The sequence below is a fragment of the Momordica charantia genome (assembly GCF_013281855.1).
Source record: "Momordica charantia cultivar OHB3-1 chromosome 11 unlocalized genomic scaffold, Mcharantia_2.0 BLBB01000011.1, whole genome shotgun sequence".
Taxonomy (NCBI): domain Eukaryota; kingdom Viridiplantae; phylum Streptophyta; class Magnoliopsida; order Cucurbitales; family Cucurbitaceae; genus Momordica; species Momordica charantia.
Genome location: NW_028275159.1, coordinates 4,955,372 through 4,969,806, shown reverse-complemented (window position 1 = coordinate 4,969,806; position 14,435 = coordinate 4,955,372). Strand labels below are relative to the sequence as shown.

At 32.4% G+C, this 14,435-nt stretch overlaps 1 protein-coding gene across 4 annotated transcripts; it reads left to right on the top strand.

Annotated features, from left to right (window-relative positions):
* The first annotated feature begins 5,429 nt into the window (after nt 1-5,429).
* LOC111011947 (phosphoglycerate mutase-like protein 1) lies at nt 5,430-13,472 on the top strand. 4 transcript variants are annotated; one of them, XR_015788927.1, is made up of 12 exons: nt 5,430-5,993; nt 6,456-6,517; nt 6,685-6,792; nt 7,300-7,379; nt 8,202-8,364; nt 9,045-9,119; nt 9,241-9,329; nt 10,193-10,312; nt 11,136-11,180; nt 11,257-11,412; nt 11,537-11,573; nt 12,637-13,472. XR_015788927.1 is itself a non-coding variant. In XM_022285964.2 (11 exons), the coding sequence occupies exons 1-10, from the start codon at nt 5,825-5,827 to the stop codon at nt 11,381-11,383; spliced, it is 1,038 nt and encodes a 345-aa protein (XP_022141656.1). In that variant the 5' UTR covers nt 5,431-5,824; the 3' UTR covers nt 11,384-11,412; nt 11,537-11,842. The 4 variants fall into 4 exon arrangements, 1 of the variants encoding a protein (XP_022141656.1); XR_015788926.1 differs by having other exon boundaries at nt 5,431-5,993; nt 11,257-11,442; XR_002601470.2 differs by lacking the exon at nt 12,637-13,472 and having other exon boundaries at nt 5,431-5,993; nt 11,257-11,442; nt 11,537-11,842.
* The last annotated feature ends 963 nt before the right edge of the window (nt 13,473-14,435 follow it).

The following is a 14,435-nucleotide window of genomic DNA, read 5'->3' as shown; positions in this document are numbered from 1 at the left end:
CCTCTAACTATTGGTATAGCTCCAACGGATATATATATATATATATATATATATATATATATATATGGATGGTTTGAACTCTATTAATCTATTTGTGAACTAAAAAAAAGGTTTTATATATGTATAAAAGATAATGTAGACCAAATGTTAGTTTCATTAAATAAATATGAAAAAATAAATAATATTATATAAAAGAATTAAAAAAAGGAATTACCTAACATATAAGAAAAGTAAATGGAAAGGACAGAGGGCGTGGCGATATGGAAGAGTTGCAGGTGAGGGGATGGAATTGGATGGGGCACCCACGGGGAACGGCGCTGGTGACAAAACCGCGGCGGTTTTATTTCCTACCACCCGACATAAAGCGGTTTCGTCCCCTTCCCTTGTCTGCCCCACAAAACAGCCCCTCGCCCAGCACACAATATTGCGGGCACAGGTTGTTTCTGGTAATTCCACCTCTCCCCCAACCTCCAAAACCGCCGCTTTCTCTCTCCCTCTCTACAAAATTAAACCTATTTTTTTGTTCTGTCCGTTTGTGCTTTGTTTTCTTCCCACCACCACACTCTAACGCTCGCTACAGTGCCTGAGCCAACCTGCTGAGCTGACTCCATTTAATTTCCCTTTTTTCTTTTTCTTTATTTTTTGGGTAATTTTCAGCCGAAGATCAAAGAACAGAAGAGCGTGGGATGCGACCCGTGAAGAAATTTAATTGTATGGTGTTTCGTCTTCGCCCACGTTCATGTCACGTGACTTGCAATTAATCTTCCTCTTTCATTTTTTTTGACCGTAGAATTGAGTGATCTTTAAAAAAATTGATTTGAATATAATCAGTGGTATCTTAAAAATCAATTTAAGATATTTTAACGGTGTTTAGAAGCAACCGTAAAAGCAGTGAATTGTGAAAAAAAAAAAAATTTAAGAATAATTGATCTTTCAAAATCACCAAGAATTTTAAGTTATTTTATGTATTTTTAAAATCAACTTTTTTAATTTTTTAAACATAATTCGAAATAGAAGTGATTTTGACAATGAAAAAATTCGGTCACTCCCGAACACACCCTAAATTTTGTTAAAATAAATTTTTAAATTTGTCAAATATGATCGACATAAATTAAAGTGATTTTGACAATGGCCTCCCTTCCAAACATACCCTTAGTTTTTAAAATCTTTTAGAATAATCCGACTCAATTCAACTCACATTAGGTTGGAGAAATTTTATGTGAATTTATGTTTTAACCCTTAATTTGGAGGTTTTTGTTAATAAAATTTCTACAAAATGTTTATAGGTCAAAAATTTAAATATCTGGAACTTCATACAAGTGTTAAATTAGTGAAGTAAAAAAAAAAAAAACATAATTGGAAGGATTAATATAAGGTATTTATATCCTAATAATATTAGCTATGCATTATTTGTCATGTTCTTGGATATTCCAAGCTTTCCCTTTAATTTAAGAAAATCAACATGGATTATCTTTAATCTAATCTCGGGTATTTTGAAGCCAAGATTGGGTTGGGGGTACCAGCACTTAAAAACAATGCTAGTTTTAAGGAAAAATAATACTTTTTAATGTGTAGTCAACGTAATAAATGTTTCAAAGATAAATATTTTGTATTAGTTAATAGAACTTTTGAGATCATAGTTGTTAAATTTGGCTGATCATAAATACGATGCCACATGAGTTAAATGGGTGTGAAATGTCTAATAGTATGATATCTTTCCCCTTGAAAATATAAATAATGTTAAGAATTCAATATAAAAAATATCAAGAGATTTAACAAGATTTATAAGATATTCGCTTCTCTCATTGTCAATTGATTTATTGAAATAAAATCCCAATAAATATTGATAATTATGCTTAAATTATTAATGAATGTATAATTGCAGTTTGCAAATGAAATAGGCTTAATTATACTTTGATTATGGAACCACCCTAACTGATAGATGAACTCTAATTAAAAGAAAAAAAACAAAGAAGATTATAAAAAGATGGAACAATATGGAACAATATGGCTTAGAGTTTTACATGGTTGGATGTACAAGTGAGAAAAATTATAAAGTGTATTTCTATCGATTGGTACTTGGAGATACATAGATTTTCAAGCTCCACCCAACAATTATAATGCAAGACAGACACATTGTAGCTAGCAGACACGTTCAATAGTTTTTCACCAAACAACAGATTTTATATGTAAAATTATGTGTTGAATAATGTTTATTGGCAATTTCGTTGTTCGGAGACAATATTAATTATCTAACTTCTAAGGGTGTTGTAGTGTTTGTGTAGGAGTTATATGTCTTAAAAATTTGATGATATGTGAGTTAATGTATATTTGAAATTTAAGTTTTCTTATCTTTTAATTAATCGATATACGTATATAGCCGAAGCGAGCATAGTTCAGTGGTAATTAGTATATATTTCCAACTAAGAGTTTGTGAGTTCGATCCCCCCATTAATATTGACTTCGTTTAAAACCTATGACTCATGTTATATACTACATATTTCCTTACAACGATCTCGTCAAACAAGTACAAGTTATACTAATCCATTTTCTTGCATTTATATCTCTGCAAAAGTCCATATTTAGATCCATTTTAGTATGTGAATTATTAAGATAAGAAGTTAAATTAAAAATTAAAATATGACTAGTGTAGTATATATAAATGTAGTTGAAGATATAATTAAGACAGAGATCTCCATTATAGATTTAGGAGTTCATCCAATGAATAATTTTCTCCATTCCCCTAAGAAAAAGGGACCTAATTAAGCTTTAATTTATTGTATGTGCCTCTCACAAGTCACAACAAGGATATCAGATACTATTATGATTGGTTGGCGTATGGTACATTCAAATTTAAAGCAAAGTCAAATTTGTCTTATTATTCCAATTTGTTTGCATATGCTATTAAACAAAACTAATGTCAATTTTGTCTTATATTCCAATCCTTATAAATCTATTATCGCAAGTTATAAACCTCCAAGGTAGATCTTCACATTCATGCATATGCCAGCTAGTCACTAATAACAGCTCAATTAAGTCTAATCCATATTTAAATCCTATTCGTTGCATGAAATCAACCATTAAAGGATGATGTGCGGTATTATGGCATTCATATTCTAAATAAAAACACTGATTAATGTCTTATTAGGTATTATTTCGATAAAAGATCATGTATATATATAATCATTTGTTAAAGAAAATATATCGAAAGTAAGCGGTAAGATAACTTAAATATATGTTTTTTCCTCTAGAGAAGGACAGGTAGGAGACAACAGTTTGTCACGAAAATGATGGAAGGTTGGTTCAGATAATCCTTGGAGGAAAATGTTGGTCACTTAGAGATTTAACTTGTCGATCTCTATTATCGTTGAACCATGAATAATAATTGACTTATGAAAAAAAGACACCTGGTCTTCTAAAGCTAGCAAATATGGATTAATTAATTAATGGCAATTTAATTTAGTGACAACCTGTCCATAATCTTTTGAAAAGCTCTCGTGTGACCCAAAAAAAGGAGGTCAAATTCAATGGTTAAGTTGCCTGCTTGGAGTCCTATTGCAATTGCAACTAATCTAACTTTTTGTCTTTCTCCATAAATATTTTGTTCTTCAAATTCAAAAAACAGGTCGAATAAAATAATAAAAGATGGAGATGTGTAATTATTGGCTTTGATTGATGATTTGAGTGAATAAATGTTTATTAACGCTTCAATCACTTGAAGTTACGAGAAGATATTGTTCTTGTTAATTAAATTTAGATAATCAAATTAAGTAGATTTGTACTTTGTTAGGTGTTAATATTAAAAATAAAAAATAAATAAGGAAACGAGTACAGACTTTAAATTTTAAGGAAGAGTGAACTAAATAATTAATGTAAGATGATAATAAGTCAAGGCCCATTATTCATATGAGAAACAACTATTTTCAAAAAATTTTATGATGGTTTTAGATAATTAAATTTTTGTTTTCTTTTTCAATTCAGAAATTATGCTGTGATCAAAATTGTTACTAAAAGTATTTGCTATGCATTTTTCGAAGAGAATTGCTTTTCTTATTTTTCATACTCATGAAAATAATGAGAAAACACTGTTAGAAAATAAAATTTTTTCTTCTATTTTTCAAATCCCTTGAAAAGTATGTTTAAGAAAATGACATAATATCTTTAAAACTTAAGACCTAAAGATTTATTAATTCTTTTGCAAATAGGTGTTTGATCAAATATTTGAGAGGGTCTCGACTTGGTTTAATTTTAAAAAAGAACAATAACTTTGATTTTTTTAATACAATAAATATTGAGAGAGGGATTGAACATTTGATCTCTAGGGAATGAGTAAATTTCTTAATTTCTTAATCGAGCTAAATTCATATGGACAGAATAATTTGATTTATATTATGTAACTCAACTTGACTTGAAGTACTTTTGACTATGATATTCAATTTTCACGCAGTTGTCATATTTTTAAAAAGTTACTTATTTGTTTCTTTTTTTAATTTTTAAAAATCATAGTGGGAGGCTTTTTTCTATTTCAATTCCATTTTCCACTTATTTACTACTTTTTTTCATACCTCGCAGCATTAAATTAAAAAAATTTGCTCACTATATTACAATACTAGCTTTACCAAATTGATTTTGTTGTGTAAGATTTTGATTAATGTGATGAATATGTCCTTTTAAGAAAAGGTGTTTTTACAAAAATGCCATCCACCCAAACTTCTCAACCGTTAATGGACACAATGCTAATCGGCCCTTACGTTCATTGGGCCGAGCCGAACATAAAGCTATCAAGAAATAACTGGGCCTTTTTTCTTGCCAGAACAAAAAAGGTTGGGCCTGTGGCCCTTTTTATAAGAAAGCCCAATCTCTAAATATGGTTATCCAAACTAATTCCAGAATTTCCAATTATTACAATCACACCAACGAGCCTCACGGTACATTTGTGTGGCATTTTCTTCACTAACAAGTAAGTCAACCAACTTTTGGTCTATTTTTCTTCTCTTTTTTAGTACTACAATACGTGGATGGGAGGTTATACCTTAACCAATTGAGTTAACCTCAAATTGACTATAAATCAACCAACTCAAAATATCACAATAAGTCAATCTCGTAACATTGACTCGCATTTACCAAAATTAACTTAACTGGTTAAAACATATAAAATTTGAACTCACCCCAGGTTTTTGTACCGAAAACAAACATTCACCAACATATTTGTGTAAAATAATTTTAGGAAACTCAATTGGAAAATTTTGTTCATAAATCATTGTAGCGGGGCTCCAAAGCACACACCGTCTAGCAAAAAGTAAAACAACTGATTGGGCCTATTGGGCCCTATTGAGAAGAAAGCCCAAAAACCCGTAACAGTAACAGGTGTCAGGCAACAGCGATTCGCAGCCTTTCGCTTGCAGTTTCGCATATTCTCTTTTCTGATTTGTAGCGAGCTTGAGAGAGAAGACGACGAAAGTGGAATGGATTCCGATTCCAAAGGAATCCACGGACGAACGTGAGCTACTGGTCCACAATCAAGCACCGCTCCGGCAAGTTTGGTTAAGGGGATTGGCTCGTAGCGGCCGCGCCGTGTGACGCCAACCAATCAGTCCTGTCCCTTCACAATTCACATGGGTTCGGAGCAGCAGCAGCCAGCCAGAGCCAGAGCCAGATCCAGAGCCAATGCCATGGCGTACGTACATCAAACTCAGAAGAAGCTCTCAGAAATTTATGCAAATTCCAATGCCAATTTTAGAGCCTCACTCGTTTCCGCATCATTTGGAGCGCCCAATCCACGCGCGGCCTTTCAACACTCTGTACCGGTCTCCACTGTAATGACATGACGACCAATATTATAATATATACTCCCGCGTCATCACGCTTCACATTTTTTAGAAGCGTGTCAAAGTTCTTCTCTACCGGACCACGACTCCCTTCGCCTCCTCCTCTGGGATTCGCATTGCCACCACCTTCTTCCTCCGTTGTTCGCTCTTTTTCCCGCTCTTCAGGTGGATCGATCTTCCTGCTCCTCTCTCTCTCTCTCTCTCTCTCTCTCTCTCTCTCTCTCTCTCTCTCTCTCTCTCTTGCGCGCTCTGATCTTTTTCCGTTTATTCATCGATCGTTTCGGTTTTGTTGATCCAATGTTCTGTTTTGATCTATTGGATTCTGATTTATTGATAGTGTGAAATGTGTTTGTTAGTTCTAGAAATGGATCGTTGCGATTGTTTGGAGATTTGTTTAAGAGTTTGTTTGTTTCTTTTTCCTTGTTGTTCTCGTAATGGTGGATTATGATTTTTCTTTTTCAACTTATGAGACCTCGAAGAAATAGTATTTTGCTCTGCTTAATTGGATCGTCTTGTAAGATTGTGCTGTTTGGATTTCATTTTCGACCGTGGAGAACTTTTTTTGTTTTCTTTTATCCTAAGCTGTCTTGTTTTGACTTGTTTACTTTCTATTATGCTCATCTACAGACATGGACGCTACAGCGGGTCTAAACTTGTATCCATCGCACCGCACTAAAACTATTCATCTGGTATGTAACAAAATATGTTCTCTCCGGCACTCTTCTTTTTATGTGCATGTGAGGTCAACGGTTTTTTGTTTTTTTTTGAGTTTAAATCTAATGCTGTACGTCGTGCGTTCATGACTTTGTGTTTGTATTTTCCGAGCACTTGAATTCTATTGAAATTAAATTTACAGGTGAGGCATGCCCAGGGATTTCATAATGTGGCAGGTGACAAGGACATTAACGAATATCTATCTTATGATTATTTGGATGCTCAACTTACCCCTCTAGGATGGCAACAGGTAATCGCTTGTTTATATATACTAGTTTTCCCATAATCTCTAATATTTTCAAAGATAATTAATATATATTCTTATATATATCTTTCTTTTAGGTAAAAGTACAGCACAAGATAATTATTTTGTAATTATAGTTTTTCAGTGATTATTTTTTATAGGAAGACTGTATTTTTTAGGTTACCATCATGTTCTATTGGTAGTTTTGGGCAGGGTCCGTGGCTCCTAGGCTGTTTCTTTTTGTTCATTCTTTTGAATATATTTTTCCCTCAGTTTCTAATTGAAAAAAAGAAAAAAAGAAACTATAATACCATTCAAACTTAAAATTTAAACCTGCATTCTAAAATTGAACCTTTACGTAGGAATAAGAGTGCATGATTGGTTGAGCACTCTAAAGAATTCCATGAGGCTTATTTAATTGTTTATCATCTAGAAGAAATATGAAACCACAATTTGTTATGAAATCCAATGAACTGACAAATACTGGATATCTTTTCCTGGGTATTGAAACAGGTTGACAATCTGCACAAACATGTACAATCATGTGAACTTTTTAAGAGAATTGAGTTAGTCATCACATCCCCCTTGTCAAGGTATTGCATCTTAGTATTACTAAGATAGTTTTTAAGAAGCAGATTTAGATACAAGTTGTGGGGTGGGCGAACCTTTGCTATATGAAAATTTTTTGGACTAATGGTTGGGACTCATGGAGTTTGAGTTTCTGCACAGGAACAATTTATGAAAGCTTTTTACTTAGAGTTGAATTATACCTGAAATGTCTGAGCCAAAGCATAAAGAGCCTTTGCCAACCTTAAACAATGCGAATTGAGACTAATACAATAACTTGCAGTTATCAGTATTATTATTTTCCTGCCCACTTTATGAGTTCGTCAGATGTCAATATATCAAATGATTCTTTTCCCATGAGTTATTGTTTTGTATGTAGGATAGTTTGCTCAGGTCTCGTCCATGCAACCAAAAAGGTATTTCATGAGTAGTCATACCATAAACAACCTTACTTAAACAGGATCTGTCCTGTTCAACAGGTTGTACAACTGTGTCCTTGAGTTCTCAAGAGTAGTCAAGTTATAAGTTAACCTCAATATCTTTTTAATATTCTTATGTATTTGTTTAAATATTTGGGACTGATGTTTTGATGTGTTTGGTGCATTTTGAGATTATATTACATATTCTCAACCCCTTAAATTCCAAGTTGCCAACTAGCACGTTGGTTCATATCTTATAATGTAGTAGCTTTATGCTTATTTCTCCCTTGGATTATTGAGCTTGTGTCTTTACTTTGTGGAGGGCATTTTCATCTAATACAGTTTATTTGGCCTTTTTACCCAAGGGGAGAATTTCATGTTTTTACTAATCAAATACATACAATTTCAACTGTCATGGTTGCACTGTAGGACTATCCAAACAGCGGTTGGAACCTTTGGTGGTGAAGGATACTCGGATGGTATAAATGTTCCTCCCTTAATGGTGGCAAATGCAGGGGATAGCAATCGTCCAGCAATATCAAGCTTGAATTGCCCACCATTTTTGGCAGTAGAGCTTTGCCGGGAACATTTGGTATATAAATTCAAGTACAACTTGTAAGAGGTTTTTGATCTTCATTATGATAGTTTGTGACTTCTCTGCTGCATTGCAACATTAAATTTGTATTTTAATTGGCATCTGTCTTTTGCGTGTTCACGAATTCTAGACTTTTGCCCCTCTTATGCAAATTTAAAATGTTTGTAGGGGAGTAACCCTTTACAATGATATTGAGTGAAAATCTTTGATTTTATGCATATCTTTAACTCTACAAATTCTTGCGTATTGACATTAATTAAAGAAAAAATACTTAAGCTGATGAATGAACTTAAAGAGGTCTCTTGAATTATTTTCATTTACGTGCAAATGACTCCATTTTTTGCAGTTGATGCATTTATTTAGGCCCTGTAAATTCTCACAGATAGCTATATTAGTTAGAAAAAAAGGAATTAGTTGATAATTAACTTGAAAGATAACCAAGTTACTGCTTTACATTACAACAAAAGAAATCTTTAAATGGTGAAAGACTATTTATTCTATCAGCATAAGTATCCTATTTGAGATTCTTTCTTCTCCCGGCTAACATTCAATTGGAATTTCTGGCATTTTTCTTTACATGTTTATTTTTTTTATCTTTGATGATACTTGAAAAGAATTTGGCACTTAAAATATTCTTCAAGCTTTTTTTATGACAAATCATTATATTCATTGTACAGGGTGTTCATCCATGTGACAAGAGGCGAAGCATCAGCGAGTATCGGTCTCTTTTCCCTGCGATTGATTTTTCAATGGCAAGTTGCATTGTTTTATCATTGTCGCTGGAATATGTTGCTTCTCTTGTGACTTCTTTTCATCTCCATTATAAAGTTTTAACTTATTTTGAGTAAAAAAATATTGCTTTAATTTTTCTAGATTGAACATGACGACGATATTCTGTGGAAGCCAGACATCAGAGAGACCAATGACGAAGTTGCTGATAGGGGACTGAAGTTTCTGAAATGGTGAATGTTTACTTTATTTACGTTCTTTTTGTTTTTAGTTTTCTCTGCCATTAGATGTCTGTGTGGTTATATTTGTTTGCAAGTTCTTCTCTTGGAGACTAAAGATACCAAGTATGTCCAATACTGGAAAGCTGATTCTAATGTTGACAATGAGACAGTTTTCAGATGTTAGTGATATTTCCTCTTGGCAGATTTTTTTAGAAGACGAAGAAACAGAATGTAAATTCTTCCCCTTCAAAATTTTCTGGAAAAATAATCAAACTTACAGATTGAAATCAGAGGAAGGGATAATAGAATCTGTTCTATTTCCTCTTGGCAGAATCTGCAATCAGCAATGTAATAGTGCGAGGATACAGTTACTAACATGCAGTTATTCACCTTTTTTAACTTATTTATTTACACCTTAGGGTTTCTAAACTATTCTCCCTATGGATTAGACTGGAAACTTTTGTTGGTTCCTTTGTTTGGGCTCGGGAGATATCTTATCCCGTGCTTGACATTGATATCTGCAGCTTTTGTTTGGGACGAAAGTGGTGTTCGATGAATAATCTTCAATTTTTTAGATTCCTTTGACTTGAATAAATTATGAAATAGATGCAATAATGCTTTCCAGTAATGACTTTATTTATATGTTAATGGCCTTCCTACGTTGGTAACTTCTTTGGCCCAACTACATAATGTGGGGCTTATTAGTTATTACAGCTTGCTTTAGGTTCTTGTTGCTTGAACCTATTGTTATTGTATGCCCTGTTACATGAATTATCTGTGAGAAAAGAGATTTATTCTGCTTCAGTATTTCACGTCTTTTGGATAATTTGATAGCTCCTTGATTTCTGTATCTTTTGATTTTCTACTCCGGCCAGGCTGTGGACTCGGAAGGAGAAGGAGATTGCAGTTGTCAGCCATAGTGGATTCTTATTTCATTCATTGGGTGCATTTGGAAATGACTGTCATCCATCTATAAAGGATGAAATCTGCAAACAGTAAGCATTACTCTGATCCGGTCCAAGATAGTTGTCACTGAATACTGAACTTCAATAGTTTGCACCTCACGAACACAACTTAAGCAGCAAATTAGAGTATTCTTCCTACCTTATGAATGACTAATATTTTAGCAAGGAAGGATCTAAGAAGCACATATACGGATACGAAATACTAACATGACAAAGACATGGTGACACATCATTTTCCAAAATAATTAGGGCACCGGCACAACAAAAACACATTTATTAAATTTTTAAAAAATATATATCATTTTTATACCAAAGGAGATTCAAAGTCAATAAGTTTATAATTATAATTTTTATGCTTGGAAAAGTGAGTTTGATAAAATTTTCTCTCACAATTTATTATTTTGTCCTATATTACTATTTATGTTATATGTTTATTAGGTTTAACAAGTGTTTGATATGTGGCTAACAAGTGTACAAGTGTCAGATCTGTATATACTTTGTACAACTAGTATGTGTTACACTTCTATTGAGATAACAAGTATTCGATATATGTCCAGTAAGTGTCGAAGTGTCCAACATGTATTTGACGGACGCATTACCCAAACTAAAGTATTTATGCGGCACAATAAAGTGGAGGCATTTCAATATACTACATCAAATGAATTTAATCTCTATTATTGATGTCAAATGGAATCTCTATTATTGATGTCAAATGGAGAGTTTAGAGAAGTATTGCAATACCATAGGAATGAATTATCATTGTCAAATCCTCTCACGTTTGATTTTAATGCTTGAAATTTAATATATCTTTTCCTTTTTTATCTTGACTAAAGAGATTCACTTTATTATGCAGTTTTGCCAACTGTGAGCTTCGGTCCTTTGTTCTTGTTGATAGGAGGTAAGCACGTTCCTCATCGTTCTTACCTTTAGATATTCTGCATCCTAGACTCCATAATTTGGTTCATCATTTGCAGTATGACCGGGTCAGAATCCTCGACCACCAATTTCCCGGGAGGATTACCGCAAGGGCTCGATCTTCCCAGTGATGTTGCAGCTGAGAGCCATCCAGAGATGGGAGTTACAAATGAAGACGTGGCTTGAAGAAGATACATGACATCATTTTGAGAAACGTATGGAACATTATCATAGGCAGTAGTTAAGTAAGATTTATAATTACGTTTTTCCCTCTTATTTGGGAGCTTTGGTACTTCTAACAAAGTTTCTCAGAATTCAATTTTCATGAATTTTATACAGGGATTGTTGAGGCTTCTTGCTGCAACTGCATTTAGAGGTACACGTTTTTGTCTGTAACTCATACATCAGTTGCTTTGCAGGCCTGCTTTTATACCAAATTGATGATACCTCATAATAAAATGAAGATCATTTTATATTCAGTATAATTCTTGTCTTCCAATAGAAGGAACTGTGATTGCTTTATTAGGAAAAATGAGGCATAATTATAAACTCGTGCGAAGTAATAGTGTACCGAAAGGTTTCAAAATGACATGAATGGTTTTAGCCATATGCCCCATTTGAAGAGGAACATATTCTTCTTGTCTAGATGAGCCTTCTACCAACTTAAATCTACTCTCCATGAATGCATTATATACAAAAGGAAAAAAAAAAAAAAAGAAGAGGAGTGTGAGGTTATTAATTATAATTATGTCATTTTGATTAAATTTAAATTAATTGATGCTAGCGCATTACATATTTTGTTGAGGGAAATACATCCTTTGTTTTGATAAATTTATAGCTTGTGGAGCACTAATGTTATTTTAGTTTTCAAATTTTTGTTCTTTTTAGTAATTAGTAATTAAAGGGGAGAGATAAAAGAAATGAGAGCTTGAGAAAAAAAGGGGGGGGGAATGATATTGAAGAGGGAGTGAAATGGAAGAAAAATGATAATTAATTATGTGTGTATATATATTTTTGAAGAAAGAGATAAAAGGAGAGAGTAGAGAGAATAAAAGGGAAAGAAAGGGGAAGAGAAGTTGAAAAGAAAGGGTATTAAAAAAAAAAAATGAAGTGGCTAATAAAGAGCCACGTAAGTTAGTATCTCATATATTATATTTTTCTTTATTTTATTTTATACTTTCCTTTTAAAAAGTCACCAGCGGTCTCTCTTATTAGTCGGTCTTTATTTTATTTTTCGGTCTTTATTTTATTTTTCTTTTTCTCTCAATCCTTTTTTTTTTTCCTGAGGTTGGATCTCCATATCCCTATATTGTCATACTAAAAAAGAAAAAAAAGGAAATCTCTTTCTCTACCGTATCATCTTCTCGTTTTTCTTCTCTCTACTATCTCCATCTTTATTTTTTCTCTCATTCCACTCCTAATTTTGTATCTGGATGCAGTGGGGTGATTCTTGAAGGCATTTTTTCTAATTTTTAATTTTAATAAATCAGTTGGTCAGTTGATTTTTGTTAGTATTATATGAGCTGATCGATCGATGTCGATTTGATCTTATCGATCTTTTGGTTATGTTTGATCACCTCTACCTCACACCATAGAGAAATTATGATAAATGCAAAACAGTACGATATATCCAAAACAGTAAAATGCAAAACATGCAACTTGTCCATCTACCAAGCGTAGAAAAATTATTGGGTTGGTCGGAGAAAGCTCGATTCAAAATACTTCGGATCGTCGATCCATTGATCTGTGCTTATGGAGGACATTTTTAGTACTACGGAAGTATGAATACTCCTATTTATTGTTTGTCATGTTGGCATTGTATTAAAAATGATGTGGAGTATACCAACATTAAAAATTATTTATAAAGGTAAACTCATAGGATGAACAAGGAGAGTATGGTACTATCATAGTACTAGAATTTTTTTCATCCTTATGAGGAGAGTATACTCAACTTCATCGGCCACCAGACTACAACCAATTGCTCCCGTAAGGTTTCATCGACAATTTACTAAGCTACCTAAAGTTGGGAAAAAATAACCGATTGTGGTCATGTCCAATAATCTCAAGACATAAATCATAACAAACCTAGTCATATACTACATATCGAGTAACTTAAAGATATTTTGTAGAACAAAAGTGAGTTATACTACCAATCGTGTAATCACAAGATGTATAGCAAGTTCTAATCTATGGTAATAACTAATAACAATGTATAAATTCCTTGAATTTTTCATGATTTTCATTGTATAAGTATGAATAATTTTCTATTTCAAAATCTAAAAATTCATCGAATACTACAATAGCAAGAATATTTTGTGTATAAGTATGAATAATTTTCTATTTCAAAATCTAAAAATTCATCGAATACTACAATAGCAAGAATATTTTGTGAAAAATTTAGATCATAAACTATCCCTATTTCGAATCTTTGCTTGACCTAAAATATTAAATTACTAATAATAATATAATTAATTCTTTGACCATAAATTAAGTACAATAATATTTATTTATCACCACCGAATCTTCCTTTCTTGGTTGACCCTAAATTTCAATTGAAGTCAAAGTTTAAATCTATTATATAAATGCATTAATTCTCTCCCTCGATAACTTCAATGCATTTGTTGAGATTTTTTCTTTAACAAAGATTAAAAAACACATTTGGTCACTGTATTTTCACTAAAGTAAAAATTTAGTCACTAAACTTCACTTTGTAACGATTTAGTCCCTGTACTTTTCCTAAAGTAACAATTTAGTCTCTGAATTTTAACTTGTAACTATTTAGTCCCTGTAGTTTAAAATTTGTAACAATTTAGTCCCTATTGTAAAATTTTTAATTAAAATTAAGTATCAAATTTTATCATATAACAATTTAATCTTTTTAATTTATAAACATATTTGGTCCCTGTTTAGTTTATCAATCAATACCTACAAGAAACTGAACAAAAAAAAATTTCACGATAAGAACTAAATCGTTACCAACTTTAAATTCGATGACTAAATTGTTAGATATTAAAGTTAACTAAATTGTTATCAATTTAGAAGTACCTGGACTAAATGGTTACAAACTAAGTTTAGGGACTAAATTGATAATTTAACGAACCAACAATCAATCTTTTCCCTTCATTTTTATTCTCCACGCGAATGAATTCTTTACCACACCACAGAGATGTCTCTCAGTTTATTCTTCTTTTATCTTATCCTTTTTGTCCTTATGGCAAATTTGTTATAAATAATAATA

Excerpts from the sequence above, each read along its gene's own strand:
- LOC111011947 (XM_022285964.2), top strand. The coding sequence starts at position 5,825 with ATGACGACCAATATTATAATATATACTCCCGCGTCATCACGCTTCACA. Across the intron at positions 6,793-7,299 it reads CCCCTCTAGGATGGCAACAG|GTTGACAATCTGCACAAACA; the intron begins GTAATCGCTTGT and ends GTATTGAAACAG. Across the intron at positions 7,380-8,201 it reads ATCACATCCCCCTTGTCAAG|GACTATCCAAACAGCGGTTG; the intron begins GTATTGCATCTT and ends GTTGCACTGTAG.